This window comes from Bubalus kerabau, chromosome 3, assembly GCF_029407905.1.
Source record: "Bubalus kerabau isolate K-KA32 ecotype Philippines breed swamp buffalo chromosome 3, PCC_UOA_SB_1v2, whole genome shotgun sequence".
Taxonomy (NCBI): Eukaryota; Metazoa; Chordata; class Mammalia; order Artiodactyla; family Bovidae; genus Bubalus; species Bubalus kerabau.
The window spans coordinates 161,640,955-161,667,465 of record NC_073626.1 but is presented as its reverse complement, the minus strand read 5'-3'; the positions used below and the strand labels follow the sequence as shown (position 1 = coordinate 161,667,465).

Here is a 26,511-nt window from a genome sequence, read left to right as displayed (position 1 = left end):
GCTCAGTCGTGTCCGACTTCTAGCGACCCCATGGACTGCAGCGCACCAGGCTCCTCCGTCCATGGGATTTTCCAGGCAAGAGTACTGGAGTGGGGTGCCATTGCCTTCTCCGGTTGTTTCCCTAGGAGGAACTAAATGTACTTGAATGGGATCTTTGACCACATCGGGTCCACCAGGTGGCAGTGCTTCCCGGGCGCAGACGGGACAGGGCCTGCAGTGTAAGAGAGCGGCCACCAGAGGGCAACACAGGGACTACCGGCTAAAGCAAGCTGCTGGTTGCCTAGTAACTGTGACGCAACGGGCTCCCAGTTTGCACCCTCCTCAAGGCCTCCCAGGTTATTTCTGGCCTAACAAAGACTGTTGCACAAGGAGTGGCCTCAGGAGTCCCAGAATTGCCTCTCCTTTAAGCCTGGAAAATCTAAAATGGTCCAGGGACCCCAAATCCAGCTCCACCCTGGCGTCTAGGGGACTGGGCAGCTACTGTCCCTGCTCTTCGGAATGTCAAGGATGACGAAAAGAAAAACATTTTCCATTCCCCTCAGTAGCTCCACAGTCATTGGGACGCCCTGGTTTCCCTAGAGGCTAAAGCAGAGCAACCTGCTCTCTCTCCCCTCTCCCTCCCTCCCCTTCTAAACTGGGGCTGCATTAATGGCAAATGACCTTAAGCCAGACCTTGAGCCTCCAGCAGCTGAACTGTACTTCAGAGGAGTGCGGGGTGGGGTTGGGGGTGGGTGATAAGGCCCATCTCTGACCTTCTGTGGTCTCCATTCTCTCCCTTTCCCCCAAGAATTCTGTCCTTGCCTCAAAACTCTCCCTGATTTTGATGACCCTGAAAACAGAATTCTTCCAATTCCAGATGGTAAGCATGACCCGAGAAACCAGAGAGGGAACAAGAAAGTGAAGCAGACACAAGACAAGGAGTGTGGTTATAATGAGCTCAAAGCCTGTGCCGGTCTGGTCTGTGAAAGGACCTGGGTGAGACGAAGTCAGCGCCAGGGGTAGAGTCAGGGGGTCCTTCTGGTCGAGGCAACGGTAGTGGTTCCAGGCACGTCTCTGGGTCATGAGGAGCCAGCTGGCCCTGGGGTTGGGCTCTGACTGGGGCCCAGGTGTTGATCACTAAGGTGTCAGGGTCTCCCAGCGGCGCCGTGGTGGAGGATCACACGGGCATATGAAGTTCGTTGTATTCGTCCTGGCCATCTTCATCAAAGTTTGGTTCAGCATCTTCAGAGTCCAGCTGTAGAAGGGAGTGGAAAGTTGGGAAAGGCAGGGGAAGCGGGCTTGCCGCCTCCCATTCATCAGCTCCTCCTCTGGATGGCAGCCCTCACTGCCCCAGACCTTTAGGGACCATGGCCCCAGGTTGAATCACCTCCCTCTGGCCAAAAGCTTCAGGTCACCCTCTAGTGACGCCTCCTAATGATGATGATACCAGCCACCACACAGAAAAACTTTCTTGGTGCTCCAAGCTCCTGGGGTGCCTTGGTACACCATGTGTGAATGGACAGTTTTCAAAAAGATGTCCCTTCCTCTAGCTCAGAGGATCCCAGCCTGGGCCAGTTTCATGGAAGACAGGTTTTCCATGGAAAGGATGGGGGTGGTGGGTAGAGATGGTTTCAGGGTGATTCAAGCACATTGCATGTATTGTGCACAGTATTTCTATTATTATTATTACATCAGCTCCACGTCAGATCATCAGGCATTAGATCCTGGGGAGTGAGGCCTCCTGCTCCAGCTGACCAAAGCAGGGCTCAGGATGGATTTCAACGCCACTCACCCGACCCGTCCCTTAGCTGTGTGCTTTTGTTCAGGACACAACCTGCACAACTGTCTCCAACAGCCTCTGCTTCCTTCATGCCAAACCACCCTTCTCATTGCTTTACCTGGACTCGTGTTTAATCATCACAATTTCATATGGGAGAATCAATTAGTAGCCCCATTGTGCTGTGCTTAGTCACTCAGTCGTGTCCAACTTTTTCCAACTCCATGGACTATAGCCTGCCAGGCTTCTCTGTCCATGGGGATTCTCAGGCAAGAATACAGGAATGGGTTGCCGTGCCCTCCTCCAGGGCATCTTCCCAGCCCAGGGATCGAACCCAGGTTTCCCGCATTGCAGGTGGATTTTTAACCAACTGAGCCACCTGGGAAGCCCAAGAATACTGGAGTGGGTAGCCTATCCCTTCTCCAGGGGACCTTCACAACCCAGGAATCCAACAGGGGTCTCCTGCATTGCAGGCAGATTCTTTACCAGCTGAGCTACCAGAAACCCAGGAGCCCCACTGAGATTTCAGAAGATCAGTCACACAACAGAAGAGACTGGGAGCCAGGCCTCCCTGAATCCAGGACCCAGGCCCCCTAAGACAGACCCAAGCACCATCCCTTACCGCCTGCAGCTCCCTGTCCTGGAAGAGCCGGGGCAGAAGGCAACGCCTCAGAGGCACTGTGAGCAGCAGCACGAAGGGAAAGGCGAGTGAGGCCGCCGTGGACTTGACCACCCAGAGCAGTGCGATGCAGCCCAGCTGAATGCATGTAAAGAGGTGCATCCGCCAGGTCTTCACCTGGGGAACAGGTGTCGGGTCTCACCACATCCTTAGGGACTCAGCTTCGCAGGTCCCAACTTATCCTCCAGTCATCAAGTCCATCTCCAGCGCTGGGGTCCCTCGGAGTCCCCCCATCACCCCGTCTCCCCATCTCCATGCTTCCCAGCCCTACCTTGGTCACGTAGGGCTGTTCGGGATGGTGTTTTGCCGGCATGAGGATGAGCAATAGACGCTGGGACAGCTGGATACCAGACAGCGATGTGACCCCCATGTACAGGAAAATCCCAAAGAGCACGGCCAGTGGGATCCGACGTAGCACAGCCCCCATGACGATGGATAGGCCTGGAGGAGGAGATAGACACCTCCATGATGATGGACAAGCCTGGAGGAGGAGACAGACACCCACAGGACCCCTCCAACAGCGCCTTCAGGGACAGATGAGCCTGTGCAGTCACTGCGATCTAGAGAAGATAGAGCTGGACAGAGAACCAAGGACAGAGAACCAAGGAAAAAAGCATGTGGAGTGTCAAGGAACAGGTATGGGGTCAGAGCCAGGGCTATTCATGATGCGTTTGGAAACTCAGAAGAGATCTGGGTCAAGTCGGGGATGGAGAAAGGATTTCAGGTTCCAGAAGGCAAGTCTGTGGGGTGGGGGCCGGAGCTTTACAAGGTGGGTGCTCTCACCTACAAGGCTGGCGATGAGCACTCCAGTGACCCGCTGCTCCCGCACTTCCTGGATCTGGGGCTTGTCGCCGGGCGCAATGGCAGTGCGCATAACAGTCAGCGCATTCACGTGGGTCACCGAGCGGACGGTGGCGGCCGTGAGCCAGGGCAACCCAAACAAGCCACAGAGCCCACCCAGGGAGCCGATCAGAAGCAGGTCCAAGTGGAAGCCAGACCCTTTGAGCAGCCTCCGTGCCTTCTGGCTAACGATGAGCCTGGGGGAGAGCAGGGGTGAGGGGTGGGTGGGCACACCCAGCAGGGACCAGAAGTGGGCGGAGGACATGCAGAGCAGAGGCTGTCCGCCAGGACCTGCCAGCTTTCTCTTCCAAGCTCTCAAACTGAAGTTCTCACATTTAAGCAAGTTTGAGGCAAATTCCCAATACTGTGGATACTCAAATACCACAAAAGCCAGATGCCAACTCTCACCACGTCATTGTGGTTTAACCAAAATGAGACACATGTGAGGATCACAGACTGAGAGAGCATGCTGCTGCCAGGGTGTTCTGAGGACTGTCAAGTGCCACCCTGCAAGCGGTGGTGGCAACAGATACCCTCTCAGAGCACCACGGGGACACCGTGCCCAGGTCCAGGGACCGTCCCCCGGGGGCTGCCAGTCCCCCAACCTCACTCCTCCCCCACCTCCTCTGCCCGGGGCCTGCCCAGTCCCCTCACGCGGTGATCTGTGTCTCCATGAAGATCAGGATGAGGACCAGGAGCGCGGGCACGGCGGCTGCCACCATCATCCAGGGCGGGAAAGGACGCGCGCTACCCAGGGGCGGGATGAACCACGTGCGCTTGCTGGGGGAGGTCACTGAGAGCCCAGTGGGCACCGTCAGCTTCTGCACGGCCAGAAGGAAGACCGGGTTCGGGGACGCCAGTGACTCCACATAGCAGCTGTTCCCGCCCGGCTCTGTGTCCCCAGCACCAGGGCTCCAGGGAATTGGGGTGTGAACAGCTTTGGGGAAAATTAGTTCTGTAATCCTCCAAAGTCATTTTCCCTTCAAGGGTCTGGCAGCGAATGAGGAAATGATCCACCTTCTCCCTGAGCCCCAGAGGAGCTGTCAGGAGACCTGCTCTGGGGGCATCTGTCTTTCTGCCCCCAGTCCCACACCGGTTCTCCCAAGAGTCTTGACTAGGGGTCACACACAGCCCCAGACCCCCTGCTGGCCTCTGCAGCTGCTTCTGAAACCCCCCACCCACCCACCGCTGTGCGGCACCAACATGTAGCAACTCCACTAGGGAAGCTGGGTTCCAGCCCTGACTGGCTGCTGGGGCAGTGGGGACCTGTTATAGCCACCCTCTCAAGGCCCTGGGGGTGAGAACCAGCTGCCAGACGGTGTCGGGGCTCACTCACCTGTGTGTAGGTGTCTGTGATGGAGTAATCCACCAGGACCATCACCAGAATGGAGATGGGGATGCCGAAGTCCCCGATGATGCGGCGAGCCTTGAGAAGGACCAGTCAGGGGAAGGGAGTCCGAGGGGGATGAGGGGCGAGTCAGGAGACTGACATGGGGGTTTATTACCCAGACCCTTCTTGAGCCTGCAGTAGTAGCAGCATTATTCACTCGTGTCTGACTCTTTGCGACCCCGTGGATTGTAGCCCAGCAGGCTCCTCTGTCCATGGGATTCTCCAGGCAAGAATACTGGAGTGGGTTGCCATTCCCTTCTCCAGGGGATCCTCCCAACCCAGGGATAGAACTCGGATCTCCTGAACTGCAGGCAGATTCTTTACCAGCTGAGCTACCAGGGAAACCTGAGCAGGAGCCAGAAGTCTCCTGACCTGTCCCTTTAAACCCCACAGGTGCCCACCCAGCCCAGGAGGGCATTAGTCTCTTGGTCACACTTCTCTGAGGACTTCAGACAGGGGCAGGGGGCTACACAGACTTGGCTGGGTTCTCCCATGACTAGGAGAAGGGAGGAGCCTCTCCTCTCCAGAGCGGAGCCCGATGGTGCCAGCAGGAATGGAGGGACGCCCACGGGGACTCTACAGGCCCTACTCCTGCCAACCACGCACCTTGCCGCCCAGGAAGCGGCTGTTTCTGAACTTGCGCAGGAAGAAGGCAATGAGGAAGGTCCCCAGCATGAGGATGAGGGACAGCAGAGCCGTGTTAGGCCGGTTCCTGGGGCCCAGCGGCCCCTCGGTGGGGGGCAGGGCACTCGCATTCAGGTCCAGCTCTGCCTCCAGAGCTCCCTCAGGGGGGTAGAATGGCAGCAGTGGGTGCTCCGTGAACACCTGGGTGGACTACAAGGTTGCCCCAGTGCTCACCTGGGCAGGTGAGCCTGACTTCACAGCATCAGTACACACCTGTGAGGGCGAAGGCGGGCCCCTCCCCTCCCACCCCTGACCAGGCAATGTAACACAGGACATCCAGCTCCATCTCACACACATCCATGCCGCTCCCCTACACACAGTGATCCAAGGACCCCCAGCCCAGAAGCACTGACAGGGCCCCCCTTTCTTCCCATACCAGTGCAGGTGAATCCCAGACTTTAAACCTCTGGCTTTGACTCCTGCATTTCAGCTCAGATCTGGCTGAGAGCATCCTCACCTGCCACGCCCACAGCCTTCCTCCTTGTCCCCTCCCCCTCCAGTGCTCCACACCCCACCCAGGGAGCTGCCCAGCCCCCACGTAAACCCACCCCCAAGACCTCTGGGGGCTGCCACCTTGTAGAGCTTGTGGAAGGTCTCATAGATGAAAATGAGCGAAATGAGGAAGGCGAAGATCTCCTGGGTGAAAGGTGAGATGTAGCGGACCAGGAAGCTGCCTTCTGCGGCCACTAGGGCAAGGACGAAGACCACCAGCCAGAGGCCAACCCACACACGGCCCGTAAGATACTCTAAGTCCTGGGCCCGGCAGAACTAGAGATCAGCAGAAAGAGGCACTTACCCTGGCTGTCAGGGCCCCACGGGACAGGCAGGACAGGTGAACCCCGAGGGAGTGGAGGGAGCCACCCCGGAGGCCCATCACCTGGGCCAGGGGCACAAGGTAGAGCAGGTGGCCCCTGGGGAGGGACTGGGTGACAGTCACCTTGAAGAAGGCTTCTTCGAAGACGAGCAGTGGCCCAGAGAAGCCGACCACAAGCAGCGGCTGGGCCCCCAGCAGAGAAAAGAGGACACCAAGCACAGCCGTGGACACGATCAGCTCAGACACACCCATCAGCCCCTCCGTCTTCTCCCCTGGAGCGAGTGGAGGTCAGTGGGATGGCTGTTGCCCAGCTCCTTCCACCTGGCCCCCCTTTCTCAACTAGCTTCCCCTAACCTGTGCTGTGTTGTGCTGAGCCGCTCAGTCCTGCCCGATTCTTTGCGACCCCATGGACTGTAGCCCTCAGTGCCCCCCAGAGTGGTAGACAGGGCCCCTCACCACCGTCAGCACCAGCCCCCCAGGGTGGTCACCGGATGCCCCACTCCCTCTCACATTACAGGCATCCTAGAAGTGACCATGGGACCCCCTGGCCCAGGAATGCTGCAGGTGACACCGAGTCCCCTCACCTCTCCTCCTGCCCCTCACCTAGCAGCCCCCCGAAGGTGATGGCGGGGCTGAGGGCAGCAAAGTAGATGAAAAGCACGGCGGCCACGCACTGGGAGTGCAGGGCGTCCCGCAGGTCGCTGGGGTAGTGCGGGTACCGGCGCTTCACGTCCCGGACAAGCCCCCCAAACACCGAGCCGGTCCGCAGCAGGGGGTCGTCATCAGGGGTGGCCTCAGAGCCCCCCAGTTCCATCGACAGTTCTGGGGGAACACGGGGGCTGCTGGAACCTTGTGCTGGGAGCAGGCCCTGGGCCGCATCCTTCCCAGCCCAGGTCCCAGGGCAGAGACGTGGGTCAGGGATTGGAAGCCGGAGTGCGGGACTCAGGAGTCAGATGGGGCCAGGGAGACATGGGTGCAGGGGGCCCCAGGCCCCATAGGGTCAGACCTTTCCCGGGGGCCACGTAGCCGCCCTGGGTGGTCAGCTCGGGTTTGGTCTGCTCACGCTCCCGGCGCTTTCTGAGCAGCTCGCGCTGGAAGGCAGCCACAGAGCGCAGCAGGTCTCGGCCCTCCACCTCAGATGGGGGGATCACGATGCTGCCATCCAGGAACTCGCTGATGGCGCTCAGGAGGTCCTGCCGGTCATCCGCCTGGTAGGCAGCCTCGTGGAACAGCTGGAGGCAGGAGAGGCAGGGGCTCAGCCCACGGCCCAGTGAGGGGAGCCTTCAGGGAGGAGGTGTTGGGCCATCACAGAGCCAGAGGCAAAAAGGGGGATGTTCAGCCACACACACAGGTCCAGGATGCTGGTCAGAGCTCTGATTCAGGTCCCTTCTGGCAGGGAGCCACGGCCCTGAATACCACTCCTCACCCCGAGGAGCGTTCTCTATCCTCCTGGGAGAATCTCCAGACTTTTCCACAATGTAACAGTGATGCCCAGCATGGCCTTACCAATCCAACCTCCATTCTGACTGGAGAGTGCCCACAGCCTGCTGGTCAGTATTTCGAACACCATCCCTGGCTAGAGAGCCCTCCTGTCCAAGCCCTGGAGGAGCCTGCCTCCCTTTCAAGTCTCCTGTCACATCCAAAGCTTCAGAGTCTGGGCTTCTCTCCTGCATCCATCTCCCCGTGCCTCAGCCCAAGACTCCCTTCCCTCCACCACTCCAGAGTACTGCCTCCACCCAGCGGGGGCATAGCATCCCTGCATCCGTGGGTACCACTGAGGGGCAGTGAAAGGGACAAACAGGGCTCCAGGGAACAAGACCCACCTTGTCAGACATGAGGGTGGCAATGGAGCGCCCAAGCTCATGATAGTCGGTGCTGGTGTGGCTCGGCCCCAGCATCACGAAGAGGAAGCGAACTGGCACGGGGACCTCAAGCACAGACTCCAAGAGTATGGCCTCATTCAGGCGCACAAAGGCGGCCGCTGGCTGCTCCAAGAAGGGCACACAGCCTGGAGGGAGAACAAGGCACAGGGTGCTGGGCAAGGGGGAACGGTCAAGGCAGGCCCTGCAGGGGATATTTGGGGCCATCATGTACTTGTTGAGCAGGTTGCACACTGCATAAAGGAACTCCAATCTAAAGAAGCCCTATCTGTTTATATGCTTGTATATTTATTATAATTTACCAACAGGTGGAAATCAAGGGTATTAAGGAAGAGGTGCCCTTGTCTAATTCTCACAAAGGTGCTATATGGACTGGCAGCAGGCCAAGATAGCAGAAAACTGAACAGGAAGCAGACAGAGGATTAGGGAAGAAAAGGCTAGGGCAAGATGGGCTGAGAGGAAGAGAAGGGGCAGGCTGAGGGCCTGGCTGGAATGGAAGAGACAGCCTGCAGGCCAAAGTCAAGACAAGCAGACTGTGGTGGAGGCATCCACGCCCTATAATCCCTATCCCCAGCGCCCAGCCCTCCTTACCCACGAGCACAACAGTAGCCTCAGCATCTTCAGGGATCTTCTCCAGCAGCTTCAGGCTTTTCCCCCGGTGACCATCTCCCCCGGGCATGTGCAGGGGCTTCTGAGGACGCAGAACTGGAATAGGGCTGGGACCCAGACCGGAGGCCGTGGCAGGCCCTCCCATCCCTCGCTCCAGGCCTGGGCTCTGCCTCCAACCCCTGGATCTGGGCCTTGCTTTCTCCCTGCACCACCCCCAACCCAGCCAAGGTGGGGGCTCCTGGTGATGTGCCCCACATCAGGAGGGGACCAGCCCAGGATCTGGACCCCTCCTCCAAGTTCCACCACCACCGCAGCTTTATTTAAGTGGCTCCCCTGGCCCTGCCTCATGATCCCACTTAAACCTCCTGTTTCTCCATGCCTAGCTTGGCACCAAGCATCCAACCATCCCGATCCACTCAATGAAACCCTTGCTGTTTCCCAGCCCAGGTCAGAGCAAAGCAACTGACCTCCTTGGCCTCAGGGTCGTGAGGCCAGAGTGGGGCTGGCTCCCCCAGGTCATCGGCCATGGTGGGCACTGCACCGTCAGGGCCGTGGCTGGGGGTTGGGTGGTGATTCCCTAGGACCGAGTTCACACTGGAGCTGGACGCATTTCGGGGAAAGAAGCCACTGTCCTTGTCATCATTGGGATGGCTGGAGAGAGGGCAGAGGGGGCAGGCAGGTGAGCAGGAGAGGCCCTTGGTGGCCTGAGGTCATGGGGAAATGAGATATGGAGGGTCGGGGCCTCCATTCTCTCTGCCTCAGTGTAAGAAGGAACTTTCTAATGGTTGATACTTTCTAATGGGTGAAGGAATGAGCTCTCTGTCACTTGAGGTATTCAAGCAGACTGGAAAGAGCCATTCGAGAGAGTCTGCGCTCCTGGAAGGCAATTGAACCTGAAGGCCATCCCCCCTCCCTGGCGCTCCAGCCTGGCACCTGTGTTTCAGCAGCAGAGTTCGAAGGACACTGGCTCTGTCCTCCGGCCGGATCTGGTCAGACACAATCATAGTCTCTACCACAAGGTGTGCGATGCCTGGCAGAGTGGTCTGCTCCAGGTCGAGAAGGGCAGCCCCTGGGAGAACAGACAGGGAAGGGATCTCATTCCCATTAGATATAGAAACACCCCCCGCCCCTCGCAGTGGCCTTGCTCCCCCAAGGGCAGGCAAGTATGCTGGGTGAGCATAGCATCCCATGTGCCCAGGCAGATACACAGTTCCACATGGGATGGGAAAAGAGAGCACAGGGTGAGGGCACGGCCCCTCCTTGCGCAGAAAGGGGTCATCTGTCGGCTTTCTGCCTGGACAGATACCTACTGTGCCCCAGGTATAGAGCCAGGTCCCCAGGCACAGCCCTGGCCCTCAGAGTACGGCTGTGCGGACCCCACATTCCCGAGGGGCAGCCAGGCCTCGCCTGGCCCCAGGGCATCGTCCCAGGAGCTGGGCAGCCTGGCGCCTGCCGAGCTCTGCAGCGCCCCTACCATGGGCTATGGTCCTCCTGAGTTCCAACAGGCTTCGGAAGGAGAGCGAGGCCACGTGGGGCTTCCCCCAGCGCTCCGTCTCTTCCTCCACATCCTCCTCAAACTTGATCCAGCGGGCCGTCTCCCTCCAGTGGGGCTCCTGGCTGCGATCCAGCATCAGCTCGTTCAGCTCCACAAACACCTGGGGTGGGGTGCCCAGGGTGAGGGCCTGGGGGGCCACCAGGTGGGCCCGGCCGTCCTGGGGATGTGGGTGATGGGCCAGGCAGGCAGGGAGGGAGGGAGAAGGTGGGAAGAGAGGCGAGAGGAACCGAAAGGCCCATCCCCGCAGGGTTAGGTACCTCATGGGGCCGCCGGTCCAGCTGCTGCTGCTTCTTCTTCCTGCGCAAGACGGGGGCCAGGCCGCTGGCGCTGCCCCTCCCACTCTGCGTCCGAGACGGCTTCTTGACCAGGTGCCGCCGCATGCCGGGGTTGTCCTCCAGCCGGTGACCTGCAGAGAAGGTGGGCTCTGCCGTCCCAGGGCACCAGCTCAGGGCCCCCCGGGGTCATGGCCAGCTCCCCCTGCTCCGCCCAGCCAGTCTACTTGGGGGAGGAGGATGGGGGGCACCACAGTCACCCAGGGGCTATGCCAACAAAACCACATTGTCCGGGGTGGGGGGCCGCATTTCGTACATGAGGAGACTGAGGCTCAGAAAGGGGACAGGACTAGTCCAAAGTCACAGAGGGGATGCTGGCTAAGCCACAGGAAAAAGGCAGACCCCCACCCACCCTGGTCCACAGCCCCTGCCATGACCACTGCCTCTCAATCTGTAGAGCCAGGACCCACCGTAAGTCCCCAGGCTCTGCACTCTCAGCACTTTGCCTGTGCCCCCTGGCACCCACATTCCCCGCGTGGGTACAGTCAGGCAGAGCTTCCGTCCCTGTCTCCCCACGCACCCCTTCCAGGCCCGGAGCCGGGACAAGGCCAGCAGCCCAGTTACTCACAAGCCAGTTCCCCCGCCATGGGGCTCAGCTGGCCCCTGATGGATTCCCACAGGTCATAGTCCTCAAAGTCCAGCACAAACATCTCTAAGTCCTCTGAGGTCAGCGACTCTCGAGGGCTGGGGGCTGGAGCCCTCCCAGGGACCTGGCCCTCAGTGTCCCCGGCCCCAGGGCTCGATGCCCCCTTGGGCTCTGTGACCTCCTCCAGTGGGCTCGTCATCCCCTAGATGGCTAAGGCTGCAGCCCCTGCTCCTTCCCAGAGCCCTGGCTCTCCAGAGAGATAGGAGCTTGGACAGCGGTGGTCTTGGTCCAACCAGAGCTGCAAGTGGCCAGGCCTCCCGACCCTGACTCCCCAGCTCCCCAAGCCTGCTCCCCGATGCTCCCAGCCCCAACGCTGGGTCTGTAAACACGCCCTCCCCCTGGCCCCCCCATCCCACTGCCACCGCTGCTCCTGCTGCTGCTTCTGCTGCCATCGGATTGTTCCTGTCCCTGTCCTCAGGCCCTGGCAACTTTCCATGACGTATTGAGCTCAAAGCCCTCCCTCCAACTCCTCCCCCCACCCCAACACACTGTGGTTCCAAGGGGGAGGAGGGAGGGGTCGGTGATGCCCCTGGCCTGGGCACAGTGCCCCATGGGTGATGACAGGTGGCACAGAAACCAGGGCACTGATAAGATGGAAGGAATGTGCCGAGATCACAGCCAGGCCCAGTTGAGGGTGGTGTGGTGGGAGCAAGGGGGCCCCGACACAGAGAGAGGCAGGGCCAAGATGAGTGGCCCAGACTCAGGGGTCTGGTTCGGGGCAGGGGATTAACAAGAGTTTTCCCCAAGGAGAGGAGCCTCGGGAGAGGGGGTACAAGGATGTCTCTAAACGTCACGTGGGGGCTGCCTCATTCCAGGGGTGACTCAGAGGACACAACCAGGACGGAAGGCTAGGGGTGTCGTCAGGGGAAATCTCAGCTCTGGCACCTGAGGCATAGTCTGGTGAGGTAGTGAGCTCCCTGTCGCTGGCCACATTCCAGCAGGCAGGGATACCGCAGAGGGGGCTCAGCCCTGGGTAGGGGAGCGCACGGAGCTTCTCCAAGGTCTCTCACAGGCTGGGCACCCCTGGGAGTGTGTGTCACTCACTCTTCATATCGTCCAGGTCCGCAGAGCCCAGCATCTGGGCCTCCGCCTCGTCAGTGGGCACCTGCTGCTCCGGGCCGCCCGGGCCGCCCAGGGCACTGCCTGGGCACAGCCGCTCCCTCAGGTCATAGCTGGCCGACGGGCTCCACGGTCGGCCCTTCTCTCCGGTGATTCGGGAAACGCGGGCCCGGGGACTAGGAGAGCTGAGGAGGCAACACGGCAGCCTTGAACTTGGCAGGGAAGCTCGATGGAGATGGGCCAGGTGAGGGGGTTCCCCTGCCCTCCCCCAGCTTGGGGCAGGGCTGGACTGGCAGCCCTGGGGACTAAACACAGGCTTCTCCTGGGCAGAGAAAAAGCTTATCTCCACCTTCCTAAGCCTATCACACCGGTCCCCAGGTCTTCTTTGTCCCATTCTCCTCTCCACCCAGACACCCTCTCTCTCTCTCTCCTGGAAGACTGTCCCTGCCAACCCTCCTGTCCTCTCCTCCTGGTCCTTCGTGCAGAGAAGGCACACGCCCTGCCTGCCTCCTCTGCCCCCTTCTCTCGTCTCATCCCAGCTTCTTCTCTGGGGTTCAGGAAGGAGCCTGGGACCTGCGCTGGGCTGGGCCTGGGGCCGGTACCTGACAGAGTGCTGGGGGCTCTTGTCTGAGCTCGGGCCCACTGAGGGCAGGGGCTTGGTGAAGGCAGCCCTCCCGGAGAGGCCGGGACTATCATCCTCGTCACTTCCGATGGAGAACTGTGGATAAACCGTGTGTGCCCTGGGTCCGTGCCCCGACTCAGCCCCAACCCCCCACTGCCAAGCCTCCCCTCCTCTCCGCAACCCTCCCTGAGCAGCCAGCCCCACTTCGGGGGTCCCTACCTTTGCTTTCGGTGGGGACCCTGGGGGTGGGGGCTCTGCAGGTTCAGCCTCAGATTCCCCCTCTTCTTCCTCTTCCTCCTCCTCCTCGTCCACTCCGGCTCCCCCCTCCTCCTGGATGGGAGGAGTCCCCTCGGAGGGGGGAGCAGAGGTTTTCTCCTTCTTCCTCTTCCTCCTGGTCTGCCGAGCAGAGGTGGGGGGCAGTCGCCGCAGCTTGTGGGGTGGAGGCAGGCGCGCCGAGAGCGGGTGGTGGGTGTGGTGGGATGTGTGTCGGTGAACTGGGGGTGCAGGAGAGCCGGTTGGGGCCCCCACAGCAGAAGGGGGCCCCTCACCACCCTAGGGGCACACACCTTATTATTCTAGCTCAAGGCCACAAAGAAGGGCACCCTGGTCCTTCCTCCAGAGTCAGGCTCCCCCCAACACCTGTATCCACAGCCTGTCATGGGTAAGGCCTGGTAGAGGGAGGGGATGGAGTGATGGAGAGGGGAAGATGGGGGTATGAGAGGCCAGGATACAGCAAGGTAGGTAAAGGTGGAGTCAGCCGAGACAAGGAGGGGAGGAGAGGTGGCGGAGAGGAAAGGGCAGGGCCATTGGGACAGAGCCTTGAGGAAGATGAAGGTCACCAAGAGCGGCCTCCGGCCCATCTCCCTACATCTCCCCTGGGTCTGGGGCCCAGCTCCCCTGGCAGGCAGACAGGTGATGGGTGAGTGAGGCAGGATGACTTAACACGGCATGGTGGCCCAGCGCAGCGTCCAGCATAAGATGGCCCTGGGTGACCCAGCCAGTGGTGAGCACGGTGATGGTGGCAAATGAAGGTGATGGCGGTGAGGGCGGCCACACTAGGGGTCCCCGGGCTACCCACACTCAAAGTCCCGCTCGCTGTAGCTGCGGCTGGGCTTCTCGGGGTCCCAGGCCGGGGGCTTGCTGATGAGGTCCCCAAACCTGCTCACAGCCAAGGTCTTGCCCAAGTCATCGTCCTCCTCCATGTCTGGACTCAGAGGTGGCTCCTCCAAGGGCACCCGGACCTGCAGACCCAGCAGCCTCTCCTAAGGACCCTCGATCCATGAACTTGACACACCTACCCCAACTCCAAGCCCCAGGTGGAGGTGGGGGAGACCAGCAGACCCCATCTTCTACTCCCTGAGGCCCAGACTGGGGTCAACCTTCCAGGCTCTCAGGGCTTGGGACCAGAGGAGTCAACAGATCAGAAAAATACCAAAAGACCCCCCTCCTCCATATCCCTGCCCAGCTCCATCCGTGGATCGGGAGCGGGGTGGTCCCAGAGTCGACCAGAGGACACCCCCGCCTCTTCCTGCGGTCCCTCCCCCTCCTCTTCTCCCACCCCCGCGAGCGTCAGTCACCTGGGGTAGGGGGGAGGCGCCCCCGGGTGGCGGGATCACTCCGTTGGCCATGTCCGGAGAAGCAGCTTGGGAGGCTCGGACTCACTGAGGGACCCGTGACCCGGGTGAGAAGAAGGGGGCGCTGCGCGAACCTAATGGGGAGCCCTGGGGAAGGAGGGCGGGGTCAGGAGTCTCGCGCCGCCGCCCCCTCCCTCTCTCCAGAGCCGGATCCCCCCGGCCTCCCCAGCGCCCATCCAGGCCCCGCCGCACCCCGGACGCCCCCGGGCCGGGCGCCCCGCGCCCCGCCCCGCCCTGCGGTACCTCGGGGCTCCGGAGAGTGCGAGGCCTGGGCCGGCCGCCGCGCCCCATCTCCCTCCCGCGCGGGCTCCGGGGCCTGTCGCCACGCAGGGTCGGACGGCCGGGGGGCGCCCGCGGCCGCGGGGAGTCGGACGGACGCAGGCGCCGGAGCCCGCAGCCCGCGGCTCCACCTCCTCGCGCTCGGCTCCGCAGCTCCGCCGCCGCCGCTGGGCCGCACAATGGGAGCGGGCGGGCGGTGACTCACCCCGCCCCGGCCAGCCCGGCTCCTACGCGCCGGCCCCCGCAGGACCCCACCTTTCCACCAGCCCCTTCTCCCGTGCCCCACGCGTTGCCCCGGGCGGGTGCGCCGCCCTCCACTCCCACAATCCCCAGATTCACGCATCAACCTTGCTTTTAGCCTGCCCTCCCCGCAAGAGTTCTGGAGGCGACCCCTCCGCAGACGCCAGCCCCTCCGACCGTGAGAACTGAGCTCGCAGACCTGGGGGAGCTCGCACCACCTGTCCCTCCGGTCCCGACATAGCCCCAGATGCCTGGCTCCTGCTGCCGGGCACCGCCCAACATTTGACCTTGGCAGTTACCTCCCCTCCCTGGGCCTTGGTTTCTCCATTGTAGCCAGAGGGGCCTGGAATCAGGACGTTCCAAAGTTCCCTCCAGCTCTGAGATTCTCTGGCTCAGTTTCTACAGCCTCCCCCCTCCACCACTCCCTGAAGTAGTCACTTCTCCTTTCTCAAGGGCAAAGTCTCTGGAAGGCTACACTGGATCCCAATTTGACCCTTGGGGTCTGGATGAAATGGCACTTTAGCACATTGCCATGTCCCTAACTTCCTCTCGCTGTACAGCTGATGAAGACCGTCCCCGAATCCTTAGGAGAACTTTGGAGGATGTGGCAGGGAGAACCCAGGATGGAGCTGATGGGCAGGGGAGAGTGGCACTGGCCAGACCCAGGAGAGGGAAACCAACATCGCGGGTGGGGTACAGGGTGCTGGGCATGATGGGCTCCAGGTGGGAGAAGAGGTTTAACCCTGTGACCTTGGACTCATAATTTACCCTCTCCCAGCCCTGCCTTCTGGCTCAGATGGTAAAGAATCTACCTGCAATGCAGGTGACCTGGGTTCAATCCCTGGTGGGGAAGATCCCCTGGAGAAGGGAATGACTATCCACTCCAGTATTCTTGCCTGGAGAATCCCATGGACAGAGGAGCCTGGTGGGCTACAGTCCATGGGGTCGAAAAAGTGGGACACAACCGAGCGACTGACACACCCACACAGCCCTGCCCTCAGCTGGGTCTCCACTCAACCTGAAGGAAGATTTTCTACATTCAGAGTGGACAGCAGGGAGAGGGGAAGGCAGCTAGAATCAGCTGAGCACTTTGTCCAGTCTGGGCCCTCTCCATCCTCCTCTTGACCTCATCACAGCTGAGAGTCAGGGAGGCTGTGACCCTGCCATGGTCACAGCTGGGAAGCAGGTTGCTGACAGGGCATCTTCAATGTATGTCCCGGCCGCCGCCCGTTACTGCTCCCAACCTCTTTCAGCAAAGGAGAGGTGGTCAGCCTTCCAGGCTCATAGGGTGTGGAAAGAGTGAACCAAGATGCCCATGTGAGAGTCAGCTGGGTTTAAGTAGAGTGTGTGAACTATGCCCCGAAACTCAGGGTGTGAGACCCATCTGTTACAGGTTGAATTGTGCACCCTCCCCCGCCCACCACACACACACACACACACACACACACACACCACCAATTTATAGGTTGAAATCTTAATCCGCAGTACCTCCAGTTCAGTTCAGTTCAGTCACCCAGTCATGTCCGATTCTTTTCAACCCCATGGACTGCAGCATGCCAGGCCTCCCTGTCCATCACCAACTCCTGGAGTTCACTCAAACTTATGTTCATCGAGTCGGTGATGCCATTCAACCATCTCATCCTCTGTTATCCCCTTCTCCTCCTGTCCCCAATCCCTCCCAGCATCAGAGTCTTTTCCAGTGAGTCAACTCTTCACATGAGGTGGCCAAAGTATTGGAGTTTCAGCCTCAGCATCAGTCCTTCCAGTGAACACCCAGGACTGATCTTTAGGATGGACTGGTTGGATCTCCTTGCAGTCAAAGAGACTCTCAAGAGTCTTCTCCAACACCACAGTTCAAAAGCACCAATTCTTCAGCGCTCAGCTTTCTTCACAGTCCAACTCTCACATCCATACATGACTACTGGAAAAACCATAACCTTGACTAGACGGACCTTTCTTGGCAAAGTAATGTCTCTGCTTTTCAATATGCTATCTAGGTTGGTCATAACTTTCCTTCCAAGGAGTAAAAGATGACCTTATTTGGAAATGAAGTTATGCTGGGAGAGGGTGGGCTCCTTTTCTAATATGAAAGTTGTTGTTCCGTTGCTGAGTCGTGTCTGACTCTGTGACCATGTGGCTGCAGCACATCAGGCTTCCCTGTACTTCACTGTCTCCAGAAGCTTGCTCAAACTCATGTCCATCGAGTCAGTGATGCTATCCAACCGCCTTATCCTACACCACGCTCTTCTCCTCCTGCACCAATCTTTCTTTCCCAGCACCAGGTTTTTTTCCAATGGCTCTTGGGATCAGGTGACCAGAGTATTGAATGGTGTCCTTATAAAAAGGGGAAATGTGGACACAAACACACTCGGGAAAATGCCATATGAAGTTTGGAGTTGTGCTCCCACCAGCCCAGGAATGACTAGAAGCCGGGAATAGATCCTTCCCTTGGGCCTTCAGAGGGAACACAGCCCTGCTGGTGTCTTGATCTCAGACTTTCAGCCTCCAGAGCTGTGAGACAACAGACTTCTGTTGTTTAAGCCATTTTGTTCATGGAACTTTGTTAGGGCAGCCCCAGCATGCTAATATGTGGCCCAGTCCCTTATCGCTCTGAGCCAGGTAACTCAGTTCCAAGTCTCTACCTTCTGTGCTTTGGTGGAGCCTACCCTTGCTCAGAGGTACATAGGAACCTGGGAGTCCCCCACCTTGGGAACATTTCCCAGGACCCTCTGACACCTGGTTCTGCTCGGGGCCTCAGGCTCCATTTTCTAGCCTGTAAAGTCAGATGGCAGTACTTTAATACTGAGACAGCTTGGGGAGGGTTTTGACAACCTGGTCCCTGGATATTGATGCCTTAAGGGCACCGCACAACTTGTCCCTCTGAGGCTCCATCATCCCAAGGGATTAGCCTGAGCACAGGTCTCATCTTCCTAGGGCCCTCAGACTCCCATCCTCTTCCCAGTTGGGGAGTTCCCCACTCTGCCCCCAGTCAGAAGCTTTGGTCTCTAGCTCTGCAAGCCCCTTCCTCTATCCCCTAGCCCCTAGGGAGTGAGATGGAGTGAAATCTCCCCTTAGAGGGTCTTTGGACACCCATACTCATCACTCCTTCTGGGGTGGAGAGCAAAATGCCAATGGCCCCAGCTGTTTCAGACCAATTTTTTTTAAATAAAAAAAATTTTTTTTAAGATAATGGGAATTCCTGGTTGGCATAGTGATTAAGATTCTGGGCTTTCATTGCTGTGGCCCAGGTTCAATCCCTAGTCAGGGAAATGAGATCCTACGGGCTCCACGGCGCAGCCAACAGCAATAACAACAACAAAAAAACCCGTAAAGTTAGCAACCATGATCATTTCATCACCCTAAGTTTAGGTACAAACCACTTTAATATTCATATTCTCATGCACTCACAACAACCCTCTAAGGTAGAGCATCTTAATCCATTTGACGAGAAAAGTGAGGCTCAGGAAGTGCGAGTGACTTGCCTAAGGTCAAAGGCTCCTAGCCAGCATGGCCAGAAATTGAACCCAAGGGCTTGTGGCTCCATGTCTAATGTTTATCCGCATACACTATACAGTGCCCCCTGCCCCCACCACCACACCTTGGTGTCTTTCCATAGCTGTTAAAGACCCAGTGGAGACAAACAAATACATTTTTTATATTTATAAATAAATATATAAATAAATGTATATACAAATAAATATACATATTTTGCATACAAATTTGTATACAATAATTTTGTATACAAAATATATTTTGTAGAAATATACAAATACACAAATTTATATAGCAAAAATATACAAATAAGTAAATAAACCTTCCATGCCTGGAGAACAAACTGAAATATACCACTCACTTCCCAGATGAGTTTTTTAAGGAGACCGCATCTTTGCTACCAGAAGCCATACAGGGGAAGGATCAAGCAGCACCAGTTCGTAGACCAGTCACTGGTAATTGCATGACCTGGACTAAGTTATTTACCCTCTATGGGCCTCAGATTTCTGCAAAACGGCAATTAGAACAGGATTGATGGGCTTCCCTGGTGGCTCAGTGGTAAAGAATCTGCCTGCCAGTGCAGGAGAGACAGGTTTGATGCCTGGTACAGGAAGATCCCACAGGCCATGGAGCAACTAAGCCCATGCACCACAACTCCTGAGCCTGTGCTCTAGAGCCCAAGAGCCACAACTACGGAGCCCACGTGCTGCAACTACTGAAGCCCGAGCACCACAGAGCCTGTGCTCTGCAACAAAGAAGCCACCGCTATGAGAAGCCTGCGCACCGCAGCTAGAGAATAGCCCCATTCACTGCAACTAGAGAAAAGCCTGTGCAGCAACGAAGACTCAGCACAGCCAAAAACATTTTTTAAGTTACTAAGAGGATGACATGAACTCCTCTGCGTGAAGCTCTTAGACCAGTACCTGACACATAGGGCTCGATAAATGTTAAACTAGCCTCAATACTACCACAAAGCAGAGACACAAAAGCCCTCAGGTAACTTGCAGTTTGAAAAATGATGAAATGTAACACACAGGAAATGAGTGAAAATGGGCTGACATCTCAACGGGCAGTGTGTCTTGCAGCCAAACTGAAGCTACCAACTACATCAGCTCAGAGAAGACAAAGATGTGATGCAAAATCTACCTCCACCAGGTAGGTCCTGACAGTCCTTGGCCAGTGGACCAATCTTCGCATTTATAACCCTAACTTGGCAGGATGAAGAGTTTCTGGAAGACAGTAAAGTGTGGGTTCAGGTAGCTCCACGCTGTCACTGAGACTGGCCTGGAATTCCCTCTTGCCAATAGCATCTCCTCCTTGCTCGCCAGAACAGACCACTCAGTGCTGAATGCTGTTGACTGGCCTCATTGTGTGTGTGTATGTGAGTCACTCAGTCATGTCTGACTCTTTGGGACCCCATGGACTATAGCCCGCCAGGCTCCTCTATCCATGGAATTCTCCAGGCAAGAATATTGAAGTGGGTAACCATTCCCTTCAGGAGATCTTCCCAACCCAGGGATCGAAACCAGGTCTCCTGCATTGGAGGCAGATTCTTTACTGTCTCAGCCACCAGGGAAACCCCAAGCCTCATGGTGAACAAGACCTTTTTTTTTTCACTAGAGAAGCAACATGGCTTTGATAAAAAGCCCAGACTCTGGAGTTAAGAGATGCTATATATAAATGCCAGTTCAATGCTTGGCACAGAATAGGTGCTCAATAAATGTCCTTCTTCTTATTTACTATTGTTGTTACTCTGCAGTGGTTTATCCTGTAGTAGTCCATGTGTCCCTCAGAAAACCTGACCCAGCTTTGGGCTCTCACCCTACAGAGTCCACCTTTCAGCTCCAGAGGTGCGGAGTCATTTGCGCTGGGGTGCCATTTTGACATGAGTCTAGGTCCTTCCGCTCTCCTTCCCCAGACAACTAGCCTGCTTTAGATTTCATTATTTGGGGGAAATGGGTGAGACAGAAAGCCAGCAAGCCTTTCTGCCTTTTGTTCATTCAGAGCCAAAGTCTTGGGAAACCTAGGAAAGTTTGAAAAGGAAGAAAAAGAAAAGGTTGGCAAGACCCAAAGTGTCTTGGCCAGGAGCTGGGGGTGAGGAGGGAGGTAGAGGAGCTACTCTTTGCCTTCCCCCATCAGCAAAGAAGGAGGTTCCCCCACACCCCAAGGTGGGGGGCCAGGAGGAGGCGGTCAGTGAGTCCTGCCAACCCTATGGGATGGGGACTTGAAATAAAAGTTTGTGTTGAAAATGTTGTAATGTTTCCTGCACCCCAAGTGTGTAAACTGAGACCCACACACTCACTCTATACTCTACACCAGGTGTTGGGTACACATCAGTGAAGAAAACCTGACATGGCCGCTGCCCTTAGGCACCTTACAGACAATAAGCAAGCAAATGCATAAATTTATTAATTACCAAATGGGGCAAGCGCCATGGGGGGAAAGGCGCATTTACAGGGAACATTCAGGTAGCGTAGTTACAAACATGTTCTGTGAGGAGGAGACAGTTATGCAAAGACCTGAACGGTGAGAATCAGTCATGCAATGAGGGGTGGGGTGGGGAAGCAGGGGAAGCACTCACAGCAGAAGGAAGAGCTCTGGAAAAGCCCCGTGGTGGGAAAGAACAGCATCGGTGTGGGGATTTGGGTGCTGAGGATCTGTATGGTGGTGGGATGTGGCAGCCCACCTGGTGCCTGGTGGAGACAGATTCAAAAGGACTAGAGGGTGGGTATCCTGGAAAGTCTATGAGGGTATATGGCTTCATGGAAAGAGAAAGATTATGAGTTTGGGATCCAGCATCCCCTTGGTGAGAATCACCTTTCTTAACCTGAGTCTCAGCTTCCTCCCCTAGAAACCAGAGATCACACTTTTCCTTCAGGCGAGTGCAACGATGTCAATGAAATGATTTGAACAAAGTGCTGGTCTAGAGCTTAGTTACTTCAGTCTTGTCCAACTCTTTATGACGCCATGGACTTCCCTGTGCATTTGACTTCCCAGGCAAGAATACTGGAGTAGGTTGCCATTTCCTTCTCCAAGTAGAACAAAGTAGATGGCCATTACGATGACATTCTCCTTCTGTAATCTTTCCCGTCCTCATGACCCAGCTCCAAGGCCCCCTTCCCCAGTCTCTTCCTGGGAGGTAAACCCCTTGAGAGCCAGAGCCTCATATCCCACCCTCTTCTCACAGAGAGCCTAGCACACTTCTAAGAGTTCAATAATGTCATGGCATTGAAGGCCAGTGCCCAAGTAACTATAGTAACTAATAAACTGAAGAATGTTTCTGTGGAGGGCATAGAAGTCACTAGTTTCAAGATGATCAAATGACGAAGTATGGGCCAAGAGAAACATGTCATGGCCTACTCATGTCTCGGGCAGTGTCTGAGGCTCCCTTTGAAGCACCCTGGAGAAATAGCCACTCATAAACACCCAAGCAGAAGATGCAGTCTTTCCTCTCTGCTTACAAAGGGCTTTTCTAGGCAATAAAGCATGTTGTATTAACTAACAGGCAGGCTTTTTTTTAAACCAGCATCTATTTACTACCTTGTGGTTCACTTAGCGCTTCCATGTGTATCACCGCACTCAACAATGTTGTGACCTGGGTAAGTTATTGATTAGTCTTATCCCCTCACTGAAGACGAAGGAGCCACAGAGCAGTAAGGGCAAGTTGCATTACTATGGTTAAATAGTGTGATAAGACATAATCCTGGATCTTTCGGATCTAAATCCCCTGTGCCTTTTCATGTATGACCGTCACACATGTTGACTCTTGAGTAGGTGGGTGCAAAATACTGCACGCACCCAGAGATGGGCAAAGTAACCACACAGAACAGCAGCTGAGGTTCCAGCCACAGAGAACCAATCTGGACAGGGTCTTCTTAGAAGCCACTGCAGCGTCTTGGCAAAGGAGGACACCACCCTTCACTCCATGTGATGTGACCCATCAGCAAAGACAATACTTCTCCCATTAAGAGGGAGAGGTTTTCAAGTTGACCTGCTCCACTTCTTCCAAAGTCTTCACAATCAAAGTTTACATCACTCAGTTTGGCCACTGATCCCCATCCCAGAGCCTCATAAAAATGTTTAATATAATTTTTGAATCATAATACATTGAGTTTTAAAATATTTTTCAATAAAAAAGTTTAAAAAAAACACTCAATACCACCCCTCTCCTCCATCTACCTTGTCCCATCTTCACCCACCTTTTATTTAATAAAATATTTAATGTGTGTGTGTGCTAAGTTGCTTCAGTTGTGCCCAACTCTGTGTGACTCCATGGACTGAAGCCTGCCAGGCTCCTCTGTCCATGGGATTCTCCAGGGAAGAATGCTGGAGTGGACTACTGTGCCCTCCTCCAGGGGATCTTCCTGACCCAGGGATCGAACCTGCGACTCTTACGTCTAACCTGCCTTGGCAGGCGGGTTCTTGACCACTAGCGCCACCTGGGAAGCCCCCAAATCCTTTTATTCCCTCCATAATCTAATACAAATAGAAGCAAATGTGAATGTCTATTTCACCCTCTCTCACCTTGTTTCTACAGAAAATGTAACATAGTATGGTTATGTACAATTTCAGGGAGTGAATCCTTTCTTTCCACCACCTCAGGCCTGCTCTGCCGGCAAGCCCAAGGCCAAACAGGCAATCGAAAAGCACAGGCCAGGCTGAGTGGCCAAACCTATCCCTGGGGTCAGTTCAGGGTGTAGAAGGCAAGTCCTGCTGACTAACATCTATGCATGCGTGCCAGGTGGCAAAGCTGTGGTCCGTCAGAGGAGGAGTACTGTCCCGGCGCCTCCTCCAGGTGGGGTGCAGGGCTAAAGGTCAGACACTCCCAGGAGTGTGATGGCCTCGGGGGACAACACCAGCACCTCTGTCCTCTGGCTCACCAAACAGCATCCCCAGGACAAAGAGTGCAGAGGACTTGTTAAATTGTTACAGAAAACAAAAACAGCCCAGAGATTTTAAGCAGGAGGAAACGGATGAAGCTTTTCTTTCAGGTTCCCCAGCCTCACACCGCTTTCCAGGTCACCCTGAGATGACCGGAGATTATTCTACCCAATCCGGACCAACACCCAGTGGGGCTTCTGGGAATGCGCTTGTCCACGGACCCGGCCTCCCTGAAAGGCGACTCTGGGCCAGCAGCTGGGGAAGGCCTTCAGCAGGACCAGCACGGACTCTTGTTTGCAGATGGTGCCAAAGCACTAATGGGGAAGGGGGTGTGCTCACTGCCAAGAAAGTGGACTAGTATTTTTGGGAAGTTTTAATTTGCATCAATTAAAAATTCAGGCCAGCTCTGAGCAAAACAGAAGTAGGTGAACTTATTTCCTGAACCTCTGCACTGTCTTCCCTGGGCCCCTCCAGCCTCTGCAGGCCTGTCAGTGAGGGATCCTCCACTGGCCAGCATTTCCCAACGGGCCAGTTCTCAGATTCACACGGTTTTACCCCCACTCTCCTGCCAGTACACACTAGGGCCCTGCAGGGACGGGAAGACAGAAACCATCTGACTCCAAGAAACAGGAAAAACCCGTCTCTGGAGCCTCAGCACCAGCCTTCAGGTCTGGGTCACATCTATACACTGAAGGCTCTTTCTTGAGCTTATCAGCTCTGTATCTTTTGACCAAAGGAGTATGAGAAATGCCTGGGAAGATTAGATGCTTTAAGCAATGCACGGAACGTAGTAAGGGCTCACTAAGCTATGGCATCTTGTTACAGGTGAGGATTGTTTAGAGGTGTTCCCCTGTAAATCTCCAAACCTTAAGTCCTGGCCCCACCACGCCCACCCTGCCGTCCTGGCCCAGAGAGCAGCTGTTTCATGGGAGTCATTCATGAGTACTGGAGAACCTCTCTTGAGGTATGCTCTAATGGGCTCTGCGGTAGAACCTGTGTTCTTTTAACCCCTGCTGAGTGAAGGGACGAATGAACGCACCCCATCAGTGGGTTCATGAATGAGTATGTAATGCGCTTGCTTCAGGAGACAGACAATGCTGCCCCACACAGCGGTCAGGAAAGGCAGAGCTGCCAAGAGTGACCCTAACTACCCTACATGCCCTCTCACCGCTGGGGCCCAGCAGTTCTTCTCCCTCCTCAAAATCCAAGGATCTGGAGACAGGACTTTCAGCCGTTCATGAGGAGAGCCTGAGGCTGAGTGACTGTAGTTCCATTCTCCCAGGACCCAGAGTTTGCAGAGGGCTGGCTGGGTCAAGGATGGGTCCAGACCCCAGAAGAATTTGTCTGCTCCCTGCCCCCAGCCTTAGGAGCACCTGGGGGTGCTTTCTCCTCTATAACTCAACTTATCTTTGTAATGAGTGCCCACTTCTAACCAATAGAAAAGTTAGCCTAACATTCCAGTGAACTCAGTCCAGTGATTTAAACACAATCGGTTCGACTTAAAACTTGGTCGCTTCCCCACATGGGGGCCAGGCCTATCCCGTTCTGCAGTGGCCCCTGCACACTCTCCAGCACCCTCTCAGCTGGCCTCTGGGCCCCACTCCGGGCCCACAGGATCTTCTGGGCCAGCTTCCTCCTCCAGTCAAGGAGCACCTGAGCGAGTGTCATCAGCCCTATTCTTTTTTCACTTTTATTGGTGTATAGTTGATTTACAGTATTGCGTTAGCTTCAGGTATAAACTGCATCAGTTATATACATATATATCTCCATTATTTTTCAGATTCTTTTCCCATATAGGCCATTACAGTTTGAGTTCCCTCTGCTATACAACAGATCCTTATTATCTATTTTGTATATAGGAGTGTGTGTATCAGTCTCAATCTTCCAATTTATCCCTCCCACTGCTTTCCCCCGGTCACTGAACATTTTTTTTCTACATCTGTGACTCTATTTCTGTTTTGGAAGTAAGCTCATTTGTACCGTTTTTTAGATTCCACATAAAAGTAATATCATACAGTATTTGTCTCATACTTCACTATGACAATCTCTAGGTCCATCCATGTTGCTGCAAATACTGTTATTTCATCCTTTATATGGCTGAGTAATATCCCATTGTATATATGTACCATATCTTCTTTATCCATTCCTCTGTTAAAGGACATTTACACTGCTTTGCTGACACCCCAGGTTTGAAGTCATTTGAGCCTAGACCTCATCAGGTGTCCTCTACTTACTGACGGGATCATGGCCAGTCATTCACCTCCTCACAGCCTCAGTTTCCTCACCTGTAACAAGATGCCACTGTCTCCCAGGACCTCTGCATGGAGCAGACTATCAGCACGGAACTCAGTGCCTGGCACGTACATGCTCCCAAAATGAAATCCATCTGTTAGTTCTCAAAACCACACACACACTCAGCCCGAGCCAGGCTCAGGAGTTCAAAGGGAGTCCCCAACACTCCCTTCTCAAGCCCTCTCACAGGACCCCTGTACACAAATATATGGGTACCACCACTCCCCTTGGGTTATTCTTGCATGAAGGAAACAGATCCCTACTCAGACTGCCTCAAGTCAGAGCAGAGGTGTATGCAGAGAAGACCCTTTCAGTGCCTCATATCTGGCTCAAATTAGCTAAAGCCAAAAAGAAACGAACAGGTCTCCTTTGGCTCACATAACCTAAAATTCCAGGGTTATGTGCCTCTGGGCACAATCTGACCCCAGGACTCCATGGACACCACCCACACCTGGCCTCACTCGCCCCACCTACCTCAGCTCTGACTCCCTCTCTCGGCCTGGTTACTCCCCTTTCACAATCAGCAGCTGCAGGTCTATTCTCTCAGCAGCCCTCCTGGGGGAAACCTGCCTCTTTCTTGGATGTTCTGGCAAAAAGCCAGGCCTGAGGCTTGGTAGGCCAAACCGTGGGCATTCCTGAACCACTCACCATGGCTGTGGAGACACAGGTAAAGCAGCGGGGTCAACCCACCCAGGCCCTGAGCTGAACAAAGCAGTGCAGGAGAGAAGAAGGCAGGGACGGAAACCCCCAGATGCCTGCCCGCCTGCCCTCCCTCCACAGCCCCGCTCTACACACCCGCTCCCCAGTCACACTCCTTTCCAGCTCGC

General features: G+C 56.0%; 1 protein-coding gene across 1 annotated transcript; it reads right to left on the bottom strand.

Moving 5' to 3' along the window:
* Nucleotides 1-835: 835 nt before the first annotated feature.
* Nucleotides 836-14,935, bottom strand: SLC4A3 (solute carrier family 4 member 3). The gene is made up of 23 exons (XM_055573572.1): nucleotides 14,744-14,935; nucleotides 14,444-14,587; nucleotides 13,945-14,107; nucleotides 13,086-13,360; nucleotides 12,847-12,962; nucleotides 12,230-12,429; nucleotides 10,465-10,613; nucleotides 10,127-10,307; nucleotides 9,586-9,721; nucleotides 9,120-9,303; nucleotides 8,635-8,734; nucleotides 7,987-8,171; nucleotides 7,170-7,395; nucleotides 6,767-6,985; nucleotides 6,287-6,435; nucleotides 5,923-6,117; nucleotides 5,272-5,490; nucleotides 4,612-4,701; nucleotides 3,930-4,096; nucleotides 3,219-3,472; nucleotides 2,707-2,876; nucleotides 2,379-2,552; nucleotides 836-1,234 (listed from the first exon to the last, which is right to left on the bottom strand). The coding sequence occupies exons 2-23, from the start codon at nucleotides 14,492-14,494 to the stop codon at nucleotides 1,157-1,159; spliced, it is 3,681 nt and encodes a 1,226-aa protein (XP_055429547.1). The 5' UTR covers nucleotides 14,495-14,587; nucleotides 14,744-14,935; the 3' UTR covers nucleotides 836-1,156.
* Nucleotides 14,936-26,511: the final 11,576 nt, after the last annotated feature.